Source organism: Pristis pectinata, chromosome 7, assembly GCF_009764475.1.
Source record: "Pristis pectinata isolate sPriPec2 chromosome 7, sPriPec2.1.pri, whole genome shotgun sequence".
Classification (NCBI taxonomy): Eukaryota; Metazoa; Chordata; class Chondrichthyes; order Rhinopristiformes; family Pristidae; genus Pristis; species Pristis pectinata.
The window spans coordinates 92,877,821-92,901,271 of NC_067411.1; the positions used below are offsets into that span (position 1 = coordinate 92,877,821).

A 23,451-nucleotide genomic window follows, 5' to 3' on the forward strand; every position below is an offset into this window, starting at 1 on the left:
TATTCATACAATCCAGAAGGGGTTACAAAGGCTGAAATCTCCCTTCCTCTATCTGTTAATGGAACACACCAGTACCCTTTTAATAGGTCAATCTTTGTAAGAAATTTTGCCTTTCCCACTCTGTCTATGCAATCATCCACCCTAGGAATAGGGTATGCATCTGACTTTGTTACAGCATTCACTTTCCTGTAATCTGTGCAAAATCTAACAGTTCCATCAGGTTTAGGTACAATAAACTCCAATTTGAAGTAGAATGTCTAATAATATCATTTTCCAACATGTATTTTATTTCCTGATCAACAAGTTTACTTTTTTCCACATTCATTCGATATGGGTGTTGTTTGATTGGTTTTGCATCCCCAACATCAACATCATGGGTAATTATCGATGTTCTGTTTGGAACATCTGGGAACAGATTTTTAAATTTTAAAATTAATTCTCTCATCTGTTGTTTTTGTGAAACTTGTAAATGGTCCAACTTCGTTTCAAGGTTCTCCAGGATATTTTGGTTTTTTAGTTTCGATGGAACAATATTTGGTCTAAATTGGCCTTCCTCAACATCAACATCAGGCATTCTAGAAACAACCTTTACATCATCCACCAAGGCCACAACTGAATCCCTCTCATAATAAGGTTTTAGCATGTTTACATGACAGAGTTGTGTTTTCTTGCGTCTATCTGGTGTTTTGATTATATATGTTAGATCAGTCACTCGAGATTCAATAACATAGGGTCCAGAAAAACGAGCTTGCAAGGGATTATTTTGGCTAGGGAAAAATACCAACACCTTTTGCCCCACTGCGAATGTCCTAGGCCGAGCACGTCTATCAAAATATGTCTTCATTCTTATCTGGCTTGTTTTCAGATTCTCTCTCGCTAGCTGGCAGACTCTCTCCAACCGAGTTTTAAATTTTTGGACATAGTCCAACAGACTCAAGTGAACTTCCTCATTAACCCATTGCTCTCTTAACAACTCCAAAGGTCCTCTCACCCTATGTCCAAACACAAGCTCAAACGGACTAAATCCTATTGACTCCTGGATCGATTCTCTAACGGCAAACAAAAGTAAATGGATACCTTCGTCCCAATCCTTGGTGTTTTCAAAGCAATAAGTCTTCAGCATATTTTTGAGAGTAGAATGAAATCTCTCCAGAGCTCCTTGAGATTCTGGGTGATATGCAGACGATACAATCTGCTTTGCTCCCAGCTCATAGACTATTTGTTGAAAAATTTTTGACATAAAATTACTACCTTGATCAGATTGGATTTCTTTTGGCAAACCAAACAAGGTAAAAAATTTTACAAGAGCCTTTGACACCGTCTTGGCCTTAATATTTGTAAGGGGTATTGCCTCTGGAAATCTAGAAGTGGCACACATGATGGTTAACAAATACTGATTTCCAGTCTTAGACTTTGGTAATGGACCAACACAGTCCACAATCACCTTCGAAAAGGGTTCACCAAAAGCAGGAATTGGTTTCAAAGGAGCCACAGGGGGTTTTTGATTTGGTTTACCTACCATCTGACATGTGTGGCAGGTTCGACAAAACATCACCACATCTTTTCTCAAACCAGGCCAATAGAATTGTTTCAAGATCTTCCCTACAGTTTTATTCACACCAAAATGACCACCCAAAGGCATACTATGGGCCAGGTTTAAAATCTCATCCCTATAAACTTTTGGAACAACAACCTGATGAATAACTTCCCATTCCTCAGTAACAGGAACATGAGGAGGTCTCCATTTCCTCATTAACACTCCATTTTTGACATAGTATCCAGTTGGCACCTTTTCAATCTCCTCACATGAGAGAGCTTTTTCTTTCAATTCTGTCAACTCAGGGTCCTTTGTCTGTTCCACCATAAAATCCTTCCTTGACAAAGACAAATCTTTAAATTCAGGCTCACTATAAGGATGTTGATCCTCCAGTGAAGACAGAAAAGTCTCAGATAAGGCATCATAATTTTCTTCCTGTTTAGGACTGTCACAAGGAACCACATCAGACTGCACCGGACTGTCTGTCTTGGCTAATTCTTTAGCTCTAGCTCGAGTCACCGCACATGATGGGTAAACATCTGGATCATCCTCAGACTCATCAATCCTTGGTCTGGTTGTTAACCGTACCACAGGATCACTTTCTCCATTTGCAAGGTCATTTCCCAATAACAAAGAAACTCCTTCCACTGGCAAACTAGGTCTTATCCCTATCTCGACTGGTCCTTCTACGAACTTGACTTTAAAATCACCCTGTGAAAAGGGACAGACATGGTCTCACCTGTAACGCCTCGTACTAGATTTACTTCACCAGTGTCACTTTCTTCACCAAAATTTAAAACACTGTCCAGCAAGAGAGATTGACTAGCCCCAGTATCTCTAAGAATTTTCACTGGCACCTGGGGTGACTCATCATTCAGTGCAAACAAAACCCTCTGATACATACGAACGGAATTCCTTTCTCACCTCCTCCAACTTTTCCACTTTTCCCTCTTGCAAGGACTGATCCTTTAACAGCATCTCCTAAACCTTTGTTGATTTTTAATTGCTGAAAGCAAGCATTGGGCCCAGCTTCCTTCTTTTTTCTTCAAAAGGGCACAATTAGATATCACGTGGCCAGGTTTCCTACAGTAATAACAAGTACGCTCAACAGGTTTCTCCAGCCCTGGCTTCTTTTCATCCTTTCCTTTTTGATTTACCTCCCAATTTAATCTCTGGTTTACCTGGATTCGTCTTGTAACTCTTTTTGAAAGGTTTTAGGTTGTCCCCATTTGGATGTATGGGTTAAAGCATAATCATCTGCCAACCTAGCAGTTTCTTGTAAAGTTTCCACTGCCTTTTCATTTAAATATGTTGTTAATTCAGCTGGAACACATCTTTTAAAGTCTTCCACTAGTATCAATTCTTTCAATTTATCAAAATCCCCATCTACATTTTTAGCCAGGCACCATCGTTCAAAACATATTCTCTTTCCATTGGCAAATTCCATATAAGTCTGATCTGCAGATTTCCTCAAGTCTCTGAATTTTTGTCTATAAGCCTCAGGGACCAATTCATAGGCCTTCAAAATAGCTTGTTTTACCTTGGTATAATCAGCTGCATCCTCAACAGACAAAGCAGAATAAGCTTTTTGAGCTTTACCTTTAATCACACTCTGTACCATAAGAGCCCATCCTTTCCTTGGCCAGTTTGAACTCACAGCAACCTTTTCAATATGTTGGAAATACTGATCAACCTGATCTTCTTCAAACGGAGGGACTAATCGAACCTCCCTGCTGGCTGAAAAACCATCATCAGAATCAGATTCCAAACTCCTACGCTTCATTTGTAACTCATGCTGCCTCTTTTTCTCCTCGTTATCCAGCTCCATCCTCCTCAATTCCATCTGCTTCATTGCTAGATCAGCCTCTATCTTCATCTGAGTTAGCTTTTGTTCGGCCTCTAATCTCTTTTCCTCTCGTTCAGCTTCTATCTTTAACTGGGTTTGCTCGCGTTCAGCTTCTATCTTTAACTGGGTTTGCTCTCGTTCAGCCTCTATCTTTGCCAGCTGCACCTGTGCCTCAGAAATTGCTATTTCACTGCCAGGAAACTGTTTTAACACTTCCTTCTCAAACACCTTCTTTTCCACATAATGGCCAGCTATTAGTCTCTGAATATCTGCCTTTCTCATAGACTGCTTTACTTCTGTAAGGTTTAGCCTTGTAGCAATCTTTATCAGATCATCCTTTTTCGCCACCTCCAATCCCTTTTGGGTTGGTGACTCCAAAAATGCCTTAATATCCATTGCTGCTGGTTTCCACACACACAAGCCAATTAAAAGAATTTATCAGACCTCCCTCAAAAATCTTTGGATTGGATCCCGGACGAATCTCGTTAACCTTGGGAACTATCCCGGCTGACACTCGTTAACCTTGGGAACTATCCCGGACGAACCCCCAATTTTGTCACGAACCAGCAACAAAAGGAACACACTGAGCATGATTCAGTGTTAAAAACTATTTATTAATCACTACTATTGATAATATGTAAAATAAAAGTAAAAATGTTAGTATGTTAGAATTCAAAAATGTTAAACCTCGAACGTTAACCCCAAAACTAAACTCTTCGTGTGTGTGTGTGACAAAGTCCAAAACTCCCAGTTCCTGAATGGTTCTTAAAGTTCAGTTCCGCAAGCCATAAGGTGAAACATGAGCAAGGGCTTCTTCAACAACCACCGTTGTCTGAAGATAAGATGTAGATGTAGAAAAACATAGAGAGAGTACATACGAAATCCAAATGTTCCACGATGGAACCCAAACGACACTCCAGTGTTTACTCGGTAGTGACTTCCTCACCCCGAAAAGCATTCCGAACCGTGGTTGTCCACATACAAATACCTGTTTCCTTCTACAGGTCAGCAACAAAGTGAACTCCACCGGATTACTTCAATTTCCATACATGGATTTCAGTGGCAAACACAGTTATTGTTTCTCATCCCTCTTTAGAGAAAACAAGCAGGCTGGTGTCTCTCTCCCTTCTCTCTCTCTCTCTCCTTCTTCTTCTTCTTACTTCTTCAACAACGTCATTACGTCCTTTATCTTCTATTGACGTAAGCACGCCCCACACACACATACACACACACTCTCTATCTTAAAGGGACTTTCACTGAGTCCATAACAGGAGAAGAAGAGTAACAAGGAGAAGAGATAAATGAACTCCTTTACTCTTTCTCAGATTCATTTCTTCTGCAACTTTCTAGTATTTTAGGGCCTTGTCTTCAAGTGTCTGAGCTGTTCTTGACAGAAAGCATAGAAACTCAGTCCTGTGAATTTAATTTCTGGATGAGCCAGAAGATTTAAGAAGCATGAGATCCATGGTGACTTGGTAGTTTGGATTCAGAATTGGTTTGCCCATAGAAGAGGGTAGTGGTGGAAGGGTGTTATTCTGGGTGGAGATCCGTCACTGGTGGTGTTCCACAGGGATCGTTGCTGGGGCATCTGTTGTTTATTATATATATAAATGACTTGGATGAAAATCAAGATGGGTGGGTTAGTGAGTTTGCAGAAGACACAAAGATTGGTGGAATTGTGGACAGTGTAGAGGGCTATTGAAGGATACAGAAGAACATAGATCAGTTACAGATATGGGTGGAGAGATGGTAGATGGAATTTAATCTGAGCAAGTGTGAGGTGTTACACAGTGGGAGGTACCCTCTTCTATGCGCAAGCTACTAACTATGTAGTTCTATGAATCTATGATTCTATGATTAATGGCAGGACCCTTAACAGCATTGATGTACAGAAGGATTTTGGGGTCCAAGTCCATAGCTCACTGAAAGTGACCACGCAAGTAGATAGGGTGGTAAAGAAGGCATATGGCATGCTTGCCTTCATTGGTTAGGGCATTGAGTATAAGAGTAAGGAAGTCATGTCACATGCTATATAAAACTGGTTAGGTTGCATTTGGAGTATTGTGTACAATTTGTTCACCCCATCACAGGAAGGATGTAGAGGCTTTGGAGAGGGTGCAGAGCAAGTTTACTGGGATGCTGCCTGGATTAGAGGGTATGAGCTATAAGGAGAGGTTGGACAAACTTGGGTTGTTTCCTCTGGAGTGTTGGAGGCTGAGGGGAGATCTGATAGAAGTGTATAGAATAATGAGAGATATAGATAGGGGTCAGAGTCTCTTTCCCAGGGTGGAAATGTCAAATACTAGAGAGCATAGATTTAAGGTGAGAGGGGGAAAGTTTAAAGGAGATGTGCAGGGCAAGTTTTTTTAAAAAAACATCGAGAGTGGGAGGTGCCTGGTAGGGGGTAGTGGTGGAAGCAGATACAATAGTGGTGTTTAAGAGGCTTTTAGACATACACATAAACATGCAGAGAATGGAGGGAAGTGGATCATGTACAGGCAGAAGAGATTTAGTTTATTAATTTGGCATCGTGTTTGATGTTCTAATGATTCATTTCTATCTTAATATGGACCTTTTTTTCATGTAAAATGACCAGTAAAGCATCTTTTAGCTGGATTTCTCTCCTTCGTTTGCTGATACAGGAAACTGTGAACTTAAAGCCAAATTTAGGACCTGTATATATTTCTAACAAAGGCTGAAGCACCAAGGAGGTGTTGCATTGTCAGAAGAGTCTGTCCTTTGGCTGAAGCCTTAAATTGAAACTCTGCTTCCTAATGTAGATGGATATAAAAGGTCTTCTAAAATAATTTGAAGAAGAGGCTGTTCTAAGTACAAGTAGAGGCAGATTAACTACTAATTTGCCTCAATTTCTATTTATGGGATATTCAGTATTCTGGCTAGCGTGTTTTCTGGAATTAGTCCAGTGACTATACTTCAAAGGTACTTAAAATCTCATAAAATGTGTAGTGACATCCTGTGGTCATGAAGGAAAACACAAATGAAAGTTTCTCTTTGACACTTCAAAAGTTTGGAGCCACTGGAAGTCTGCCAATTCTAGAGAAGAATAGAGTGAGCATTGTAAAGACACCTCATAATGGAGTCACAAGAGTGGCTCGGAGAAATTATTCATTTTGTCAGCGTACATTGTGTGGGGAAAACCGAAACACTGGAAATAATTTACCTATCTAAAAATGTACAGGCTTAATAGATAGCAACTTAAGCCCACAAACACTGTTGTTCATAAGTTGTAGTGTTGATTTGAACTTAGGAATCAAAATTTATTTTCACAATGTGCCAATTATATTAAATTGGGGATATAGGTAAGATAGAGTAAGACTGTGGCAAAAGTGCATGGATGACATTGACAAACTTTTAAACTGTATGAAAATGAATTTGTGAAGTAAAACAGTTTTGGTAGGGAGAATAAGGTTAAGTACTGGTAAGATGGTGGTTTATATAAACTGATAGGAAGAAATTTCTAGCTCTACAGGCATAAATGACTCAGAAAAGTGATACAGGGTAATTGGGAAAAAAATTAGCAAACTAAATCCTGGATTTCTTTTTTGGAGCAATGGAACTGAAAAGTAGCAAAGTTATATTGCATAAAATCATTGTTGGCTATGCTTTTAGTCCTATACCCAATTCAGATTTGCCTCTATTACAGAAGATACAAATACAGTTGATTGATCACACTCTACAAGCTAATTCCTTCAGAAAAGACAAAGTGGAGGGGTGGTCTGATGGAGGTCTTTAAAATAATAAAATCTTGGTCGATTATCAAGAAACTGTTTCCACATTCAAAACTAGAGACTATATACATAGGATAGTCACTAATCAGTTCAAGAGGAAATTAAGAAGAATTCACTGGTATATTGGCAGAACTTTGAAACTGAACTACCAGTAGTTGTAGGGCAAATGAACTTAGATGTTTTTGAGCAGAACTTAGGTAAGTGTGTTGATAGGACTGATGAAAATAGTGGGAAGAAGCTCATGTTGAGATAAATGCCTGCCATTCCAACAACTTGATACTAATACTTCGATGCAGTTAATCTCATATGCTTGCATACACTTCGCCCTTGTACAGATTGTCCCGAGGTTATGGCAGGATTCTGTTCCTGTGAACTGTTCGTGACCTGAACAGTTTGCAAGGCTGCAAACTGAGTTTCCACCTGGCAGAAGATGCCTGCGGCTCCACAAGCAGCCGGTAAATCCATACTGCTGGTCTCCCAAACACTCATTTGTATATACGAGCTGTACATAAGTCAGGCGTTCAAAACCTGGGGAGGACCTGTATATTAATTTCTTCAACATTCTGCTCACCACAGCTTAATTTAAATGCATTTTATTAATGTTATGCACATTTGCGTTCTTATCTAAATGTTTTAAATACATATGGGGTGACCCAGTGGTGCAGCTAGTGAAGTCGTTGCTTCACAGCGCCAGAGACCTAGGTTCAATCCTGACCTTACCTACTGTCTGTGTGGAGTTTGCATGTTCTCCATGACTTCTGGGTGCTCTGGTTTCCCCCCATATCCCAACGATGGTGGTAGCTCAGTTGGCCATGCTGAGTTATCCCCAGTGTGTAGGTGAGTGGCAGAATCAGGGGGAGAATTGATGACAGTGTGGGGAGAATAAAAATGGAATTAATGTAGGATGTTGGTGGTCAGTGCTGACTCTGTGAGCCAATTTGCTTTCATGCCGTGTCACTCTGAGACATTAAGCTTTCCTAGAATGTTTTGACCTTCTAATTCCTAATACATCAGATAAGTTGTAATAAAACAAATCCATCCTACTTCGGGTTGATGTTGGGGGTTGGGGTTAGATGGAAAGTGTTGACTTGGTAAACCTAGTAAAGAGTTATGTTTGAGGCCCTTATTATTTTACTAGGCAATGAGATTTTATTTTATCTACTTAATCTGATGTTGAATTCACTCCATTACTATTATGGAAAAGAAAGTTTGGAACCGGACATACAAAAATTGTTGATGAAGTGAAAAGTAATAGATAATAATAGTTAATAATATTGAATGATTGTTTTTATAATTGAGTTATCCAACAATTTAGAAGGCTACTTTTTTAGCTGTAGAATATCTAATGCGCAGCTTGATACAGTTATTTGAAACTGAATTTTGATTTCTCTTATCACCTCAGATATGAGAGTGAGAGCCTGCAACACCTTCTCTATGTCACATCAACTAAACGTTTCTCTCTCTCTCTCTTTCTTGCTCTCGTTCTCTCATACACATACACTCACTGATTCACTGCAGTTTCATTTTCTCCAAGTTTTATACTATTTCCCTTATTCTTTTACTCAACCATACACTCTGTTTCAATTACTTTATGGTTCTCTAACTCTTTCTTTCAAGTGTGCTGATAGTTGCATAGTAACACAGCATACACAGGGACAAACTGATTTTGTTTACAGCACTAGAATACTTGCACTAAACAGTAGAGCTGCAGAACTTGTGGCATTCATGAGTTAATCGTGAGTATTTTTGCAGCACCTTCCCCCCCCCCCCCCCACTATGATAAATTATTCCATGTTAATTACTTGTAAATAGAATAAAAAATATGGCTTATAAACCCTGCAAAGAATATTAATCATAAAGCATCAGTTAGACTTCTATCTCAATTCCATATCAAACACCTGGATAATGATGTACCCTACCATTTCTAAATGTAATTAGATGCCTCACATTTTGTCTCTGAACTTCATTATGTTGTCTGATGCAAATTATTTAGTTACTACAACCATACTGATCACAACATGATGTATGTTATGCAACTGGGTGATATAATGAACATTTTTGACAAGTTATCAAAAATGGGGTCAAAAAGAAATCTTTGAACTAACATAATTGTATGAAGATAATTATTTAAAAGCCTAAAAATAAAAATAAAACACATACCACTTGAGTAGTTTGTTCTCATTTAGCAATATGTTATTAACAGACAAGAATTTAAAGACATTGCATAGACAACATAGTTTCAGAAATTAATAAATAACATATTCTGTTTAATGTTACAAAATGTCGATAGGTCCTTCACAAGAGTGTCATTAAACAAAAATTTACATAGACACAGAAAAAATACAGATCACCAAAAGATTGTCCGATGACCTAGGTTTTAAGCTGCATCTTAAAAGGGGAAAGAGAGGTTGAGTAAAGGATTACCAACTTCTTTTGGGTCTATTTTGGGAAGCTTCATCACTTGATGTATGGCACCAAATGTCTGATATGATACATCACATGATGAAACACATTAATAACTGACCTCCAAACAACATCTGAGCCATCTGGGTCACATCAGGAGGGGCCCATGGCCTGGTCTTGGCATCAGGCCATTATTTCAGGCCTTGCTCTTCCTCACTACCTCCACACCACTCACCCTCCCCACTCTTCTGCTCCCCCCCCCCCCGACAACACCCCGTCCTTCCCCCAATACTCAGGTTGCTCACCCACGAACTTCTGCTGCAGAATTTGCCCATCCCCAGCTTGTGCCCCTATGTGAGAGAAGGGATGAGATTACCACCGCAAAGGTGCAATTGCATCGCCATGGAGAGGATGTGTGGCCAGAAAGGTATAAACACCTCAAATTCATCAAACTAGCTGTTTGAATACTCACTTGTGGGTCCTTCGCTTGGTTCAATTTGCAGCCCAAACATGCACTATCTCCCGCATACTGACAGGAAGATTGATCACCCAGGTTGCTCTCAGTTGTCTTCAGATTTTATTTATTTCTGGGAAACTCTCAGACAATCCAGGAGGGTTGGGAAACCTAATAGAGGTAGGGAGATTTAAGGAAGGAATTCTAAAGCTCAGGTGCCTGGCAGCTGAAGACACAGCAACCAATGGTTGAGAAAAATACTAGATTTACAGGGGAGCAGATATCTTGCACACCATCCTAGCCTGGAAGTATATCACTGTTTCTGCCATCATCACCGTCCATTTAGAATAGAAGCCCCTAGAACTCCCTACCCAGCAGCACTGGGGGGAATTACCTTCATCAGTTCAAGAACACAGCTCACCAATTGCCTGAGTGCAATTAGGGTTGGGTAATAATTGCTGACCCTCAGCAGCCACACCCAGATCCAAAAAAAAAGTGGAGGGGAAAAAAAAAACTCTTGAAGGATTTTAGCGCTGAGGCAGATTCTAGAGAGATTTGAAAGCAAGTATGAGAATGTTGCAATTGTGTGGTTGTTTAGCTGAGATCTAATGTAAGCCAGTCAGCTCAAGTGTGGAGGGTAAATGAGACTTAGTGTGAGTTAGGATGTAGGAAGAGTTTTTGACAACTTTGAGTAAAGCAGGGAGAAGAAGGTTGACCAAGAGTGAATTGGAATAATCAAGGTTAAAACTTTCAGTAACAGATAACTTTTGCAGAAATGGGGTTACGCAATGTTACTGAGCTGGGAATAGGCAGTTGCAATTTTGCTATAGGTATGTGGTTTGAAGCCTATCTTAGGGTATAATATGACATGAAGGCAGTGAATAGACTGGTTCAGTTTCAGATCATTGCCAAAGAGAAAGGCATAGTTAGGACTGGATGCCAGATCAGCACTCTGATAATATAGAAACAGTTGAGGATTCAGGAGGTTCCTTAAAGTAGAGTGTCATTCACGTAACACAAGTATTTCTGGATGTTGTTGCCAAGTTGTGGCATAGAGACGAGGAGAAAATGCCAAGTAAATATCCTTGTGGGTACCATGGGCGTGGCAAAAGAAGCCATTGCTCGATGGACATGTCTGGAATCAGCTGAGTGTGGCACCAGATAGATATGCCATGGTGGGGAGGCATTGAACAAGGACTGCAGGCAGGTTGAGAGATAGGAGGAAGGAGAGCCTACATTGGTCATCACCACATGGGATGCCATGGTGACTCTGTTCCGAGCTAATAAAGCACCAAGCTGGTTTTTCCTTAGCACTTTTCACAGACATAGATTTATACCAGAGCATTTTTAGGCCAATGAACTACTCCAGGAACCCCCACAGTGATGCTGATTGAGGGATAAATATTGGCCAAGGGCACCAGTCATAACTTCACTGCTCTTCTTCAAAACATTCTAAGAGTTTGCTGGGAGGACAGAGAGGGTCCCTGTTGAATATTCAATTGGGAAGACAGCATCTCCAGCCTCAGTAACTCACTGAAATATCTGGTCTCAGGTTTGTGGAGTAGGTCTTAATCACATAATCATCTGTCTCAGAGACAGGAGAACTATCAACTAAGCCAAGGCTGATAGTGCTGATTCACTGCATTTGGTTTATATAACATGATTATACTTAGTTGAAAATCATAACTGAGGTTATTTTAGAATTGGATTCCTCACATATCCAAAGATTGTGGTATGGAGCATAGTTAAATATGACACCGTGGTTGTGCTTTGTTTGGTTCAATGAGCAGGCAGCAGCAGTGGGGTCATCAAAATCTCAAAGGCAGGCTCTGGAAATAGCAGCTTCATCTGAGCAACTGGAAAAATGCATGGTATTTCTGATTCATGCCAACCACCAGGTATCAAATTCTAGGGTGTGCAGTTGAATTGCTTTTAATGGTTGAGGTTCTTCTGGATGCAGTTTCATTGCAAATGCACATTGTGGAGGCCTAACCAGATATCAGATTTCTCAGAATAGTGAGAGATTCTTTGTATTTGATGTAATTTTGATATATATGCTCCTGGAAAATTAATGGTCTCATCTGTTAAAATTAACTGGAATACTTGAATATAGAATTATTTAATTTCCTTTTGAAATGATTTAATTTTAACTAATTTAATATTGTATTATGATGAAGTGCATTCAGAATAAACATACCTCCATGCCACTAAATCACTTTGACCTTTATTTTCCACCAATGAATTGTGGACTATTAATCTTGAACAGGAGTCCATTTTCATTCATGGCACTGGAATGGCATCTGGTAATTAAAATGGACAGGGATCATTCATTGGTTGATTTCTATTTCCAATTTTGTTAAGGAAGGAAATTGAGCTGGTATTCAGTTTCTGTCTTGATTGTTTAATTTCATTTGGCTTAGAATCTTGGTGTATTTTTCCTTTTATAATGAAACATTTGGCACAATTTACATGTGTTTTCCCATAAATAGTGTAGCTACTGTAAATTGCATGAGTCATTTTGATCTGTTGATTAAATTAGTTTGATCTTATTTCCTCTCTTTATGGAGGAAAAACTTTGGTTCTGTTCATCCTTTTCTAATTATACTCCTGAGACCTGAAATTTGCAGAGAGTGGAACTACGGGTTAGACATGCATTTATTCAACTTCCCAGGACTTCTAATTTCTTAGGATTTTCAGATGTATTCAAGTTTGTAAGTACATTTTAAGCATTTTGTACACTGAGACTCCTGCCAATTCTTTACATTTTACTTTTCAGGCTCATCATCGTCAATCACACCTCACAAAAGAGGGAGCGGTGTTCAGATGATGACCTTTCACATTGAGATTCACTACTAGTGATACAATTGTATGAATTACTGACTGTTAGTGAATAAAGTTGTAACAGCTGGGCTTGATAGTGAACAGCAAATTGGTACCTGCTGTCATTCTTCCACTTCAGGCATCCTCCAGATCCCAATCCAAATACCCTGAGGGTTTCTTCCTTCTGCTGGATTAATACTCTAAAATATGTGTGTGAATGTTGTCATTATTTTCTGTTTATCCTCATGTCATGGGATTGCTGATGAGGTCAGCTTCTAATGACCGTGTCCAAATTGTCTTTGAGAAGTGAAGGCACTCTGCATTTGGGTAAGGAAGTTCAGGATTTTGATCTGGTGATGGTGAAGGAATGTTATGGGGCATCTTTTGGAAGGCAAGAAAATAAATATTTTGTTTTGAGAGGTGACTTGATAAAGGTATACAAGATGATAAGAGGCATAGATCGAGTGGACAGTCAAAGACTTCTCAGGGCGACAATGGCTAACACGAGGGGATATAATTTTAAGGTGATTGGAGGAAGGTACAGGGGCGGATGTCAGAGGTAAGTTTTTTTTTACACAGAGTGGTGGGTGCGTGGAATGCACTGCTGGCAGAGGTTGTGGGGGTAGATACTTTAGGGACATTTAAGAGACTCTTAGATAGCCCTCTATTTTTCTATCATTCATGTGCCTATGTGGGAGGGAAGGGTTAGATAGATCTTAGAGCAGGATAAAATGTCAGCACAACATTGTGGGCCGAAGGGCCTGTCCTGTGCTGTAATGTTCTCTCTTATTTGCCATAGCTGGTGAAGTAATGTTGCTTGTCACAGTTCAACAAAGCTAGAAACAAAGATCTGACAATCTCTGCAGTCAGTTCTTTGTCAGACCCAATTTTAAGCAGATCTCTGGTTCAGCAACCAATCTCATTAAAAATTCGCACAGGCAGATCAACAGCACAACTTCTAACAATATACAAAGTGCAAAAAGAAAACTGGAAATCATCACGTGTAAAGCCGAATTATAAACATATAAAGATTACTTTTAATATTCATCAGGTTTTTTTTAAAGAGCAAGGTCATTTGTCAGACCGCATGATAAATGAGATGAACCAACAATATTCAGGTGGGGGTCCAAGAAGTCCTTATTTATGTTGATCAGAATCATTCTAATGCGATTGAGATGGCATTTAGATGTAACCTTACATCACCAAAAAGGAAGGAGAAAAAGAAAGAAACGGGACACATTTCCCGGTTAATTTCGTGACCTTTTAGAACTTCTCAGGTTTTGATGATTTCCCTTCCTTTGCACCTTGGGCAGGTTGTAACCTTTGCATCCATGAACAAACTAAGCATTTATTTTTTACCGCACTGCAGCAAATTGATTTTAAAATTTAAAATAATTTTTCTCAAAACTAACTTTGAAAAAGAGAAAGCATAAGATGCAGGCCCAAAGGTTGAAATTTCACTTTCACTTTTGCTGGGGACTCCATAGAGGCCTCTCATTTGGCAGACGCAGAGTCGGCAGGACATGTGGTTTGCTTAGAAAGGTACCGTTTATGTGGAAACCGGTTGAATAGAGATCAGCGCATTAAGACGGTCCCGTTTCAGCCCGTATACGGAGAGAGGGGGGACGGCGCTGCTCGGTGCTCCGGCGAGGACTGTGTCACCCTGAGCAGCGGCCTCGCCCGGGAACCGCTCGCACCCGGAGCCGCTGGACTGGAGCCTCCGTCCGGTGACGGCCCGGTCCGGCCACGTCCCCGTGTATTTCGGGGGAGGGGGGAGAAGGGGGAAGGGTGGGGAGGGGGGTGTAGGGGGAACGGGGAGGGAGGAGGGGTGGGGGAGGGAGGGGAGGTGAGGAGGGGGTGGGGAAGGGAGGAGAGGAGGGGGGAGAGGGGAGGGGAGAGAGAGGGGGGAGAGGGGAGGGGAGAGAGAGGGGGGAGTGGGGAGAGAGAGGGGGGAGTGGGGAGGGGAGAGAGGGGGGAGTGGGGAGAGGGGGAGTGGGGAGAGAGAGGGGGGAGTGGGGAGGGGAGAGAGAGGGGGGAGTGGGGAGAGAGGGGGGAGGGGGGAGAGAGAGGGGGGAGTGGGGAGAGAGGGGGGAGGGGGGAGTGGGGAGAGAGGGGGGAGTGGGGAGGGGAGAGAGAGAGGGGGAGTGGGGAGGGGAGAGAGAGGGGGAGGGGAGAGAGGGGGGAGTGGGGAGGGGAGAGAGAGAGGGGGGGAGTGGGGAGGGGAGAGAGAGGGGAGGGGAGAGAGAGGGGGGGAGTGGGGAGGGGAGAGAGAGGGGGGGAGTGGGGAGGGGAGAGAGAGGGGGGGAGTGGGGAGGGGAGAGAGAGAGGGGGGAGTGGGGAGGGGAGAGAGAGAGGGGGGGAGTGGGGAGGGGAGAGAGAGAGGGGGGAGTGGGGAGGGGAGAGAGAGGGGGGGGAGTGGGGAGGGGAGAGAGGGGGGGGGAGTGGGGAGGGGAGAGAGGGGGGGGGAGTGGGGAGGGGAGAGGGGGGGGAGTGGGGAGGGGAGAGAGGGGGGGAGTGGGGTGGGGAGGGGAGAGAGAGAGGGGGGGAGTGGGGAGGGGAGAGAGAGGGGGGAGTGGGGAGGGGAGAGAGAGGGGGGAGTGGGGAGGGGAGGGGGGGAGAGAGAGGGGGAGAGAGAGGGGGAGGGGAGGGGAGAGAGGGGGAGGGGAGGGGAGAGGGGGGAGTGGGGAGGGGAGAGAGGGGGGGAGTGGGGAGGGGAGAGGGGGGGAGTGGGGAGGGGAGAGAGGGGGAGGGAGGGGGGAGTGGGGAGGGGAGAGAGGGGGAGGGAGGGGGGAGTGGGGAGGGGAGAGAGGGGGAGGGGAGAGGGGAGGGAGGGGGGAGTGGGGAGGGGAGGGAGGGGGGAGTGGGGAGGGGAGAGGGGGGGAGTGAGGAGGGGAGAGAGGCGGAGTGGGGAGGGGAGAGGGGGGAGAGAGGGGGGAGTGGGGAGTGGGAGAGAGGGGGGAGGAGAGAGAGGGGGAGAGTGGGGGGGGGGGGAGGGGAGAAGGGGAGAAGGAGGGTGAGGGTGAGCGTGAGCGAGGAGATAATAACATCGAATCTGACTTGGCATAACCTGTCAGAGATTGACTGACGTGTGTAAATAGCGTTGCCGCTGCCCGCCCCGGTCTCCAGTGGTCACTGGATGTCCCCAACACTGCATCTCTTCAGCTCATAGCCCAGAGCGCTGGACCTGCACCTGCGGCCACTTCTCCACCCCCTCGCCTGCGAGACACTTGACATTGGTCTCACATGGCCGAGGAGCACACATTAAAACTACTCCTATTTAATGCCCAACAAGTGCGGATAGGAACTTTAATGTGTTGTTCTTAAATGTCTAGTTCGGCTTTCGATGGCATTGTATTTCTGTTTTATAAGTGGGGGTACCTTAACATGCCGAAAATCCTTACTTATCACCACAGTGGAGACACATGCAATTCTGCAGATGCTGGAATCTGGAGCAACACACAAAAAGTGCTGGAGGAACTCAGCAGGTCAGGCAGCATCCATGGAGGGAAATAAACAGTCGACATTATCAGGATGATGGGTCTCAGCCTGAAAGGCAGACACGGTAGTGTAGCGGTTAGCGTAACGCTATTACAGCACCAGCGACCCGGGTTCAATTCCTGCTGCTGTCTGTAAGGAGTTTGTACGTTCTCCCCGTGTCTGCGTGGGTTTCCTCTGGGTGCATTCCAAAGACGTACGGGTTAGGAGCTGTGGGCGTGCTATGTTGGCGCCGGAAGAGTGGCAACACTTGTGGGTTGCCCCCAGCACATTCTCAGTAACGCAAAAAAGATGCATTTCACTGTGTGTTTCGATGTACATGTGACTAATAAATAAATATCTTGTATCTTATTTCCCTCCATGGATGCTGCCTGACCTGCTGAGTTCCTCCAGCACTTTTTGCGTATTTATCACCACAGTGCTTTCCACCTTTATCTATCATTGTTCCTCGACCTGGCCCCCTCGATCACATCTCTTCCAAGTTATAAACTATTGTGAGTTGAGAATATTTCAGAGCTTCTTCATTTTAGCTGGGTCTGAATCCTACACCCCATGACAAGAGCACAGTGATAGTGCATAGACCACGTAAGTCAGCAGCAGTTCAAGATCACCACCTCTCAAAAGCTGTAAGGAGTAGGTCATAAATGTTGGTCTTGGCAGTGGACACCCGCATCCCACAAATGAATAGAAATACTGCTCTGGGTTTAAGATTGGCACGTGCTCATCTTGTTCATAATTTTGTTCCTGGCCACCTCTGTAACCTGTTCCAGCAGCACAGCTTTCTCAGGGATCTGTGTGTCTCCAGTTTTGTCCCTACTGTGTTGCTGATCTTCCTTCAGCCCACCACTGCTGCGCCTTAAGTTATCTGGAGTTTCTTCTGAAACATCCCTACCATTTTTTTCCCTTAAAACCTTTCCCTTTGACCAATGATCCTAATCTCTTTAGCTTGAATCAGTTTTCTTTCCTGTGAAGCACTGTGGGAGGCTTCAGCACATAAAAACACTGAATGCTGACTGATACTGAAATAAATGTTCATCTTTAATTCTTCTGGGATGTATTGATCATGTACTGGCCACAACGTTTTGATGCCATCTGACTTTTAGGCCCATGGTTTTCTCTTTGGGCTGTAAATCATGTAAACTCTGGCTCTTGAAGCAGAAACCTGAACTGCTTTTCTTATTTTTTGGTAAACGATGTGTTTGTTACCTTCAATCCGAGACCATTGAGATTAATTTGCAGCTTCACACCCATTCAGGACCATCATGTATAATCCAGGCTGTCATTCCAGTGTAATGGTGAAAGAGAGCTAAATTATTGCCTGTGAGTTCAATGATCATATCATATCCATAAGTGTTAAATTAATTTGTTTCCCTTGAATGTCAAAGTAATGAATTGTTGTGAAACATATAACAAGTTCTGGAAAAGATAGTCTGAACAATGGCAGCCAGAATCAGACTGTGTGTATGTGGATCTTTAGTTTATTCGATCTGGTCAATTGGAAAATGATGATCCCTGGTAGAAGACACTGCCATCACCATTTTGCTTGAAATGTTATTACTTTTTTAAAATGCACAATTTAATTTATGATTGATCACATAATGCAATCTCATCCCAGCCCCAATACCAAATTTGAGTACATTGGTAGAACAAATTTCTATTGGCCTTTCAGAACTGAGATGCTGATTACAAGCCACAAAGAACATAACGCTCCCTGTGTTAATCTACCTAAGTTTTTTCTTTGATCGGACTTCTATTCCTTACACAAGATAGTTCTCCATTTGTCCTAACTATCCCTTCCATTCCTCTCTTTTAAATTCTTTCTGCACCCTGTTAATTAGTAAACTCCATTCTTTTGGGTCCCCACCGACAAACTGATGTCACTGCCTAATCTATCATGGCATATGGCCATATTATTCTTCAGTTTATTTTGATATTTTCTGTCACTTGTCCAAACTTTATTGACTTTCAGATAATGAATACATGCATGTCATTCTTCAGAAGTAATTGTTTTTGCTTCTATTGTGCCGGATCTCTTTTTGTTTAGTAATTCAGAGAGTTAAAGTGCTAATTGTAAATATAGCATTGGGAACCGTGGCAGCATTATGATATTGAAAATGTATATGCTTAGGAGCCAATTTGGGGAATAATATTTTTCTTAATTTTGATTTTCTACCAAAATTGTTGTTATGCTGTGACTGGGGTAGAGTTATAATCTGAAGGACATGTATGATAACTTGCCTCAATTAGCCATTCTTAAAGTATGATCCTCAATCATGATTGATTGTGGGTTGTCTTGAACAACTGAATATGAATTTGCTTAAATGATCCATAAATCTGTGCACTTTTGTTAGAAGGTTGGTGATCGGGAACAGGCAGTTTTGGCACAAGAGCCATGGAAATCTTGTAAAGTGGCATCCTGAATGCAAGGATGTTGAAGTCAACTATAGCGTCTCTCTTGATATGCTATGAAATCAGTTAACTCAAGTTATGGATTAGAACCTAGGATTTGTTTGCTCATATAATTCAACATTACATATGATGCATCTCGCCAAAGAGGAAATTTAGATTTATTTCAAAACTTCAAAGCAAATACTTTGCACAGATTACATGCAAACTACTCTCTTAATTTAGATAATGTTTTGATTTTGTTTTACGATTTATTAAAATTATTTACAAAGATTGCCTATAGATAAATGTTAATACATATAATTTTCAACTTGCATGTTTATTTTTCTTCACATAGGATATCGTTATTTTCAGAATGCGTGATGGTTTATTTACGAAAAACAACTGAATGACCAATATGATCTAGACCTGAGTGAAAAGGAAAACTGCAAACTTCACTAAACAATTTTGGAGGTGACAGTACCGTCATAACAGGCATCCAAATGGCAACTGCCAAGTACTTACAATTAATAGGATTTATCACAGCTATCGTCCTTTCAATAGCAGATGGCTTTAAGCATGATCAGAATAGTGAGGAGGAGTCAGACTTTCCATTCACATCTGATGGGCAGAGATTTCCCTGGAACAAAATGAGATTGCCTGAAACAGTTATGCCAGTGCATTATGAACTGCTATACAACCAAATCTGACCATGCTGAACTTTTCTGCATCTGTGAGGATTGAGGTCTCTGTTGGAATGGATACCAAGTCCATCATCTTGCACAGCAAAAAACTTGACATCGTCAAGGCAACCATTGCACTGCTGAAAGAGGATGGATCAGTTGGACCAGAAAGCAACCTACATCTTTTGGAATATCCACCATATGAGCAAATTGCTCTTCTGTCCAGTGGACTCTTATACTCCGGAAATACGTACTTGATAATATTGACTACATTGGTAATCTTTCAGATAGTTACCATGGCTTTTACAAGGGCAGTTACAGAACACAAGATGGCGAATTAAGGTAAATTTCATGATTTAGAGAATATGTGTGAAACATCATGGGATTGGTATAGATGGGTACTTGGTGGTGGGTATCAATATGATGGACCTGTTTCTGTACAGTATGACAGAGACTATAATCACTCTGAAGTAATTAAGAGTGAAGCAAATTGGAAATGCATTGGCATGAGAGGACACCTCTACTCAGACTGGAATTACTGTCATTGGCGTGTAATATCTTCTACCCTTTATGGCACCAATTGCATCCTTCATAGGTACTTTCCTCTTTACTGTTTTACATTTATCTCATCACTGAAATTTGCCACTCGCTTTCTTGAGCTCCTCCAGTCCTAGCTTCTGATCACATTTCTATGTTTTAGCTCCATCCTTACTGACATTGTTAACCTGACTTTATTCACTGGCAATTTCCTTCCTCCTCTATTAAGCTCCTCATGCCCCTCCATTTCTTCCCCCCTCCCCACCCCCTCTTCCCTCCTTCCCCCCCCCCCCAGCTTAACCCTAATCAAAGCACCTATAGTCAATTTTTCCAGCGATCACTAACTCTGGATTATCTTTGCAAAGAGTTGGATGTGCTTTTGCTTACAACCAAATGTTTTGTTGTGACTTGTAGCTTGGAGGATCTGTTGGTCAAAACTGCAATAATGTTTTTTGCAACTTCAGTTTCTCTCCTCCTCAACTTTCTCAATTACCTTTAACATTTTGTGCTCTCCAATCTCATGAATTCTGAAATCCCTCTGGTCTTCAGTTCATTGCTCCCTTAGTTTTATTCTCCTTTCTCGGTCATTTCTCATGTACCTCAGGGTCCTTCTCTTGATCTCTTGCTCTTTGTCATTTGTACATCCTCTTCCCAGTATCAGACATAAGCGCAGATCGATTTCCACACGGTCTGAACAATACGTAGCTTTATCAATAGCAGTTTGCATATTTTCAACCAAACTTGAAAAATACTTGTGGACTAGTGTTCCTCAGATTCATGTGATATATAACTTACCTTATCTAATGACTGTACTAAAGTACAATGTGATCCAAGCCTGTTTTAAAAAAAACTGCTAATATGGCCAGAAGTAATTTAGCTGACAGAGCATGTTTCATCTCTTTTGTGATAGAAAAACTAAGTGTCTGTCTGAGTAATTTGGTGTGTTTTCTTCAGTCTAACCACCATTTTATGTACACGATATCCTATAGAATGTCAACTGCTTCTCTTTTCTTCTGTTTTATGCAGAGTGTTGGCTTCCACCCAGTTTGAGCCTACTGCAGCACGGATGGCATTTCCGTGCTTTGATGAGCCTGCCTTCAAAGCCAAATTTACAATCAAAATACAAAGGGAATCCAGACACATTGCTCTCTCCAACATGCCTATTGTATGTACATTTATTTTCCTTGTTCATTTATTTATTGACATTCTGGTTATATATGTCATAGGACAGTTGTATCTTTGAAATGTAATCCAATTAGATTTTAACTCCGGCACGAGACGGGGTTTATGAATTAATGTGTCCAGTTGGATATTTAAGAGGAAAGTAAGCAAAGGTCCAGCAAGTACCAATACTCAATATCATGATGGAAATTCACCCCTGGTCACTTCACAATCTGTGCAATGCAGCAGTGACTGCACATCATACTTCATTTCTAAAGTTTGTTTCATCAACAATATGCTGGTGCATCTCAGCAGGTTGAACAAACATCTTTGGGAGGGGTGGGGGAGGAATCGTTAATGTTTTTGGGTCGAAACCCCAGAATGGAGTGCCGCCCGAAACATCGACAAATCCTTCAGTATTGTTGTGTGCTTGGATCATGGGCTACCTACTTGAAACATGGCTGATGTTACATGACCATAAAGTGAGACCCAACAATGGAACCCATCTTTGAGATAAGTAGCTCTTCTCTAATTAACAAATTGTTGGGAATCTCATGGATGAGGGGGGTTTGGATTTTGAAGAGTGAATCATGTCAAAGATTTGGGGAAAGGATACTTGAGGCTGGACAAAATGTAAGCAAGCCACTGATGGTCCAGAATTATGATAGTCATTCCCCTCAGCACTCAAAAAGGCTCACAACTTTGAACTCCAGAAGGTAAATTATAATTAGAATATTGGGGGAAACATTTCTAACTGTTTGATAAATTGTTTATGTCAAAAGCTATAATATTTTATGAATTATCTTTTAATTATAATGACGTGAATGACTGGCTGTCGAGAGATAAGCTTTAACAATCATAACAAAATATAACAAGCATTGTTTCTCCTACACTCCCTTCTCTTAAGCCTGAATGTTATAACAGCTATCTTGGAGTCCCTCAGTGCTAAGTGAGAAACAATAATAATATGTCTTATGCTTTTCTTCTATAACAATGAATATTTACCAAGGCAAAACAGCTATTTATTATGTATTGTTTAGGTAAACTCTGTTAAATTAGCTGATGGACTCATTGAGGATCAGTTTGATGTGAGTGTGAAGATGAGTACATACCTAGTGGCCTTCATTGTGGCAGATTTTAAATGCATTACGAAGAGTCCAAACGCGGAATTAAGGTGAGTTGATGCTTTCTTTCCATTAATGTGCAAAAAATATCAGGTCTTGGGTCTTGTATGAGATTTTTCTCATTAGTGCACATGCACATATCATTTGAAAGTTACCTCAGTGTGGCATGGTCAATAAATAGTAACCATGTGTTATCTCAGTAATCTTTTATAGCTAACAATCATTCCAATTTCATAAAATTGAGAAAATATGTTGTTCCTGTAGATTACTTGGTAATCTTTGTTCTATAAAATAAAAACCAAGTTAGTGACTTTGGAAGTTCATGTATTTGAGGATGTGTGGTAAAAACCCCTGCTGGCACTGAATAGTTGTGTTGCATGCCCATTGTATATCCTTTAAAGCATTTGGTTCATTGACTTCAACAGGGGTGGCTGAAATTGCCCTATAGTGCCCATTTAACCCATGAAGTCAAAGACTAATTTCTGCATCCTTTTGCTGAATTTGAAAGTTAATTTTCATTTTCTCTTTTTCCCATGGTTAAATAGCAGGAAAAGTATATTGTGATTCTTTTGGTAACTATTTGCTTTCTTGTACAATACAGGTTAGCTGAAATTCAAGATGGGTTGTGTTTTACTGGGGGTGATATTAATGTCAATTCAAGACTTGCATTTATTCATTGCATGTGTAGTTTGGTGTTAAGGCCAGACTTCATAGTCAAATTAGTGTAGCGGTTAGCATAATGCTATTACAGTGCCAGCGACCCGGGTTTAATTCCGGCTGCTGTCTGTAAGGAGTTTGTACGTTCTCTCTGTGTCTGCATGGGTTCCTTCTGGGTGCTCTGGTTTCCTCCCACATTCCAAAGATGTATGGGTTAGACGGGTTAGGAAGTTGTGGGCATGCTATGTTGGCACTGGAAGCGTGGCGACACATGTTGTAAAGAAATCTTATCTTAAATCTTGACCAATCTTGCTAGGTTATGGCAAGTCACCATCTTGAAACAGAGTCCACGCAGTGAAGAATTCAACCATGGTGTACTTGGCTAAGAAATACTGGGGTCCTGGATCAATAACAGTGATACTGTCACTGAGAAGGAGATATTTAGGTGGTCTCTTTGGTTTTATTCGATTGTTTTCCATAGATTCTGGTAAAACTGGGTGGCAAATTTGATCATCTCAGAGGCTAATTTAGAATCAATCACAGTCTTGAATCCGATAATAATCCAACCAGGTAATGTTGGTAAATTTCCTTTTATAAAGG

General features: G+C 41.5%; 1 protein-coding gene across 1 annotated transcript in view; it reads left to right on the forward strand.

Moving 5' to 3' along the window:
* The window catches only part of LOC127572931 (endoplasmic reticulum aminopeptidase 1-like), a 70,660-nt gene that overhangs the window by 5,394 nt on the left and 41,815 nt on the right, over positions 1 to 23,451 (forward strand). Inside the window, 6 exon segments of the mRNA XM_052020658.1 lie at positions 19,048 to 19,379; positions 19,382 to 19,630; positions 19,633 to 19,714; positions 20,936 to 21,074; positions 22,111 to 22,222; positions 22,225 to 22,244. Of these exon segments, the coding sequence (XP_051876618.1) occupies positions 19,193 to 19,379; positions 19,382 to 19,630; positions 19,633 to 19,714; positions 20,936 to 21,074; positions 22,111 to 22,222; positions 22,225 to 22,244 (789 nt within the window). The 5' untranslated portion in view covers positions 19,048 to 19,192.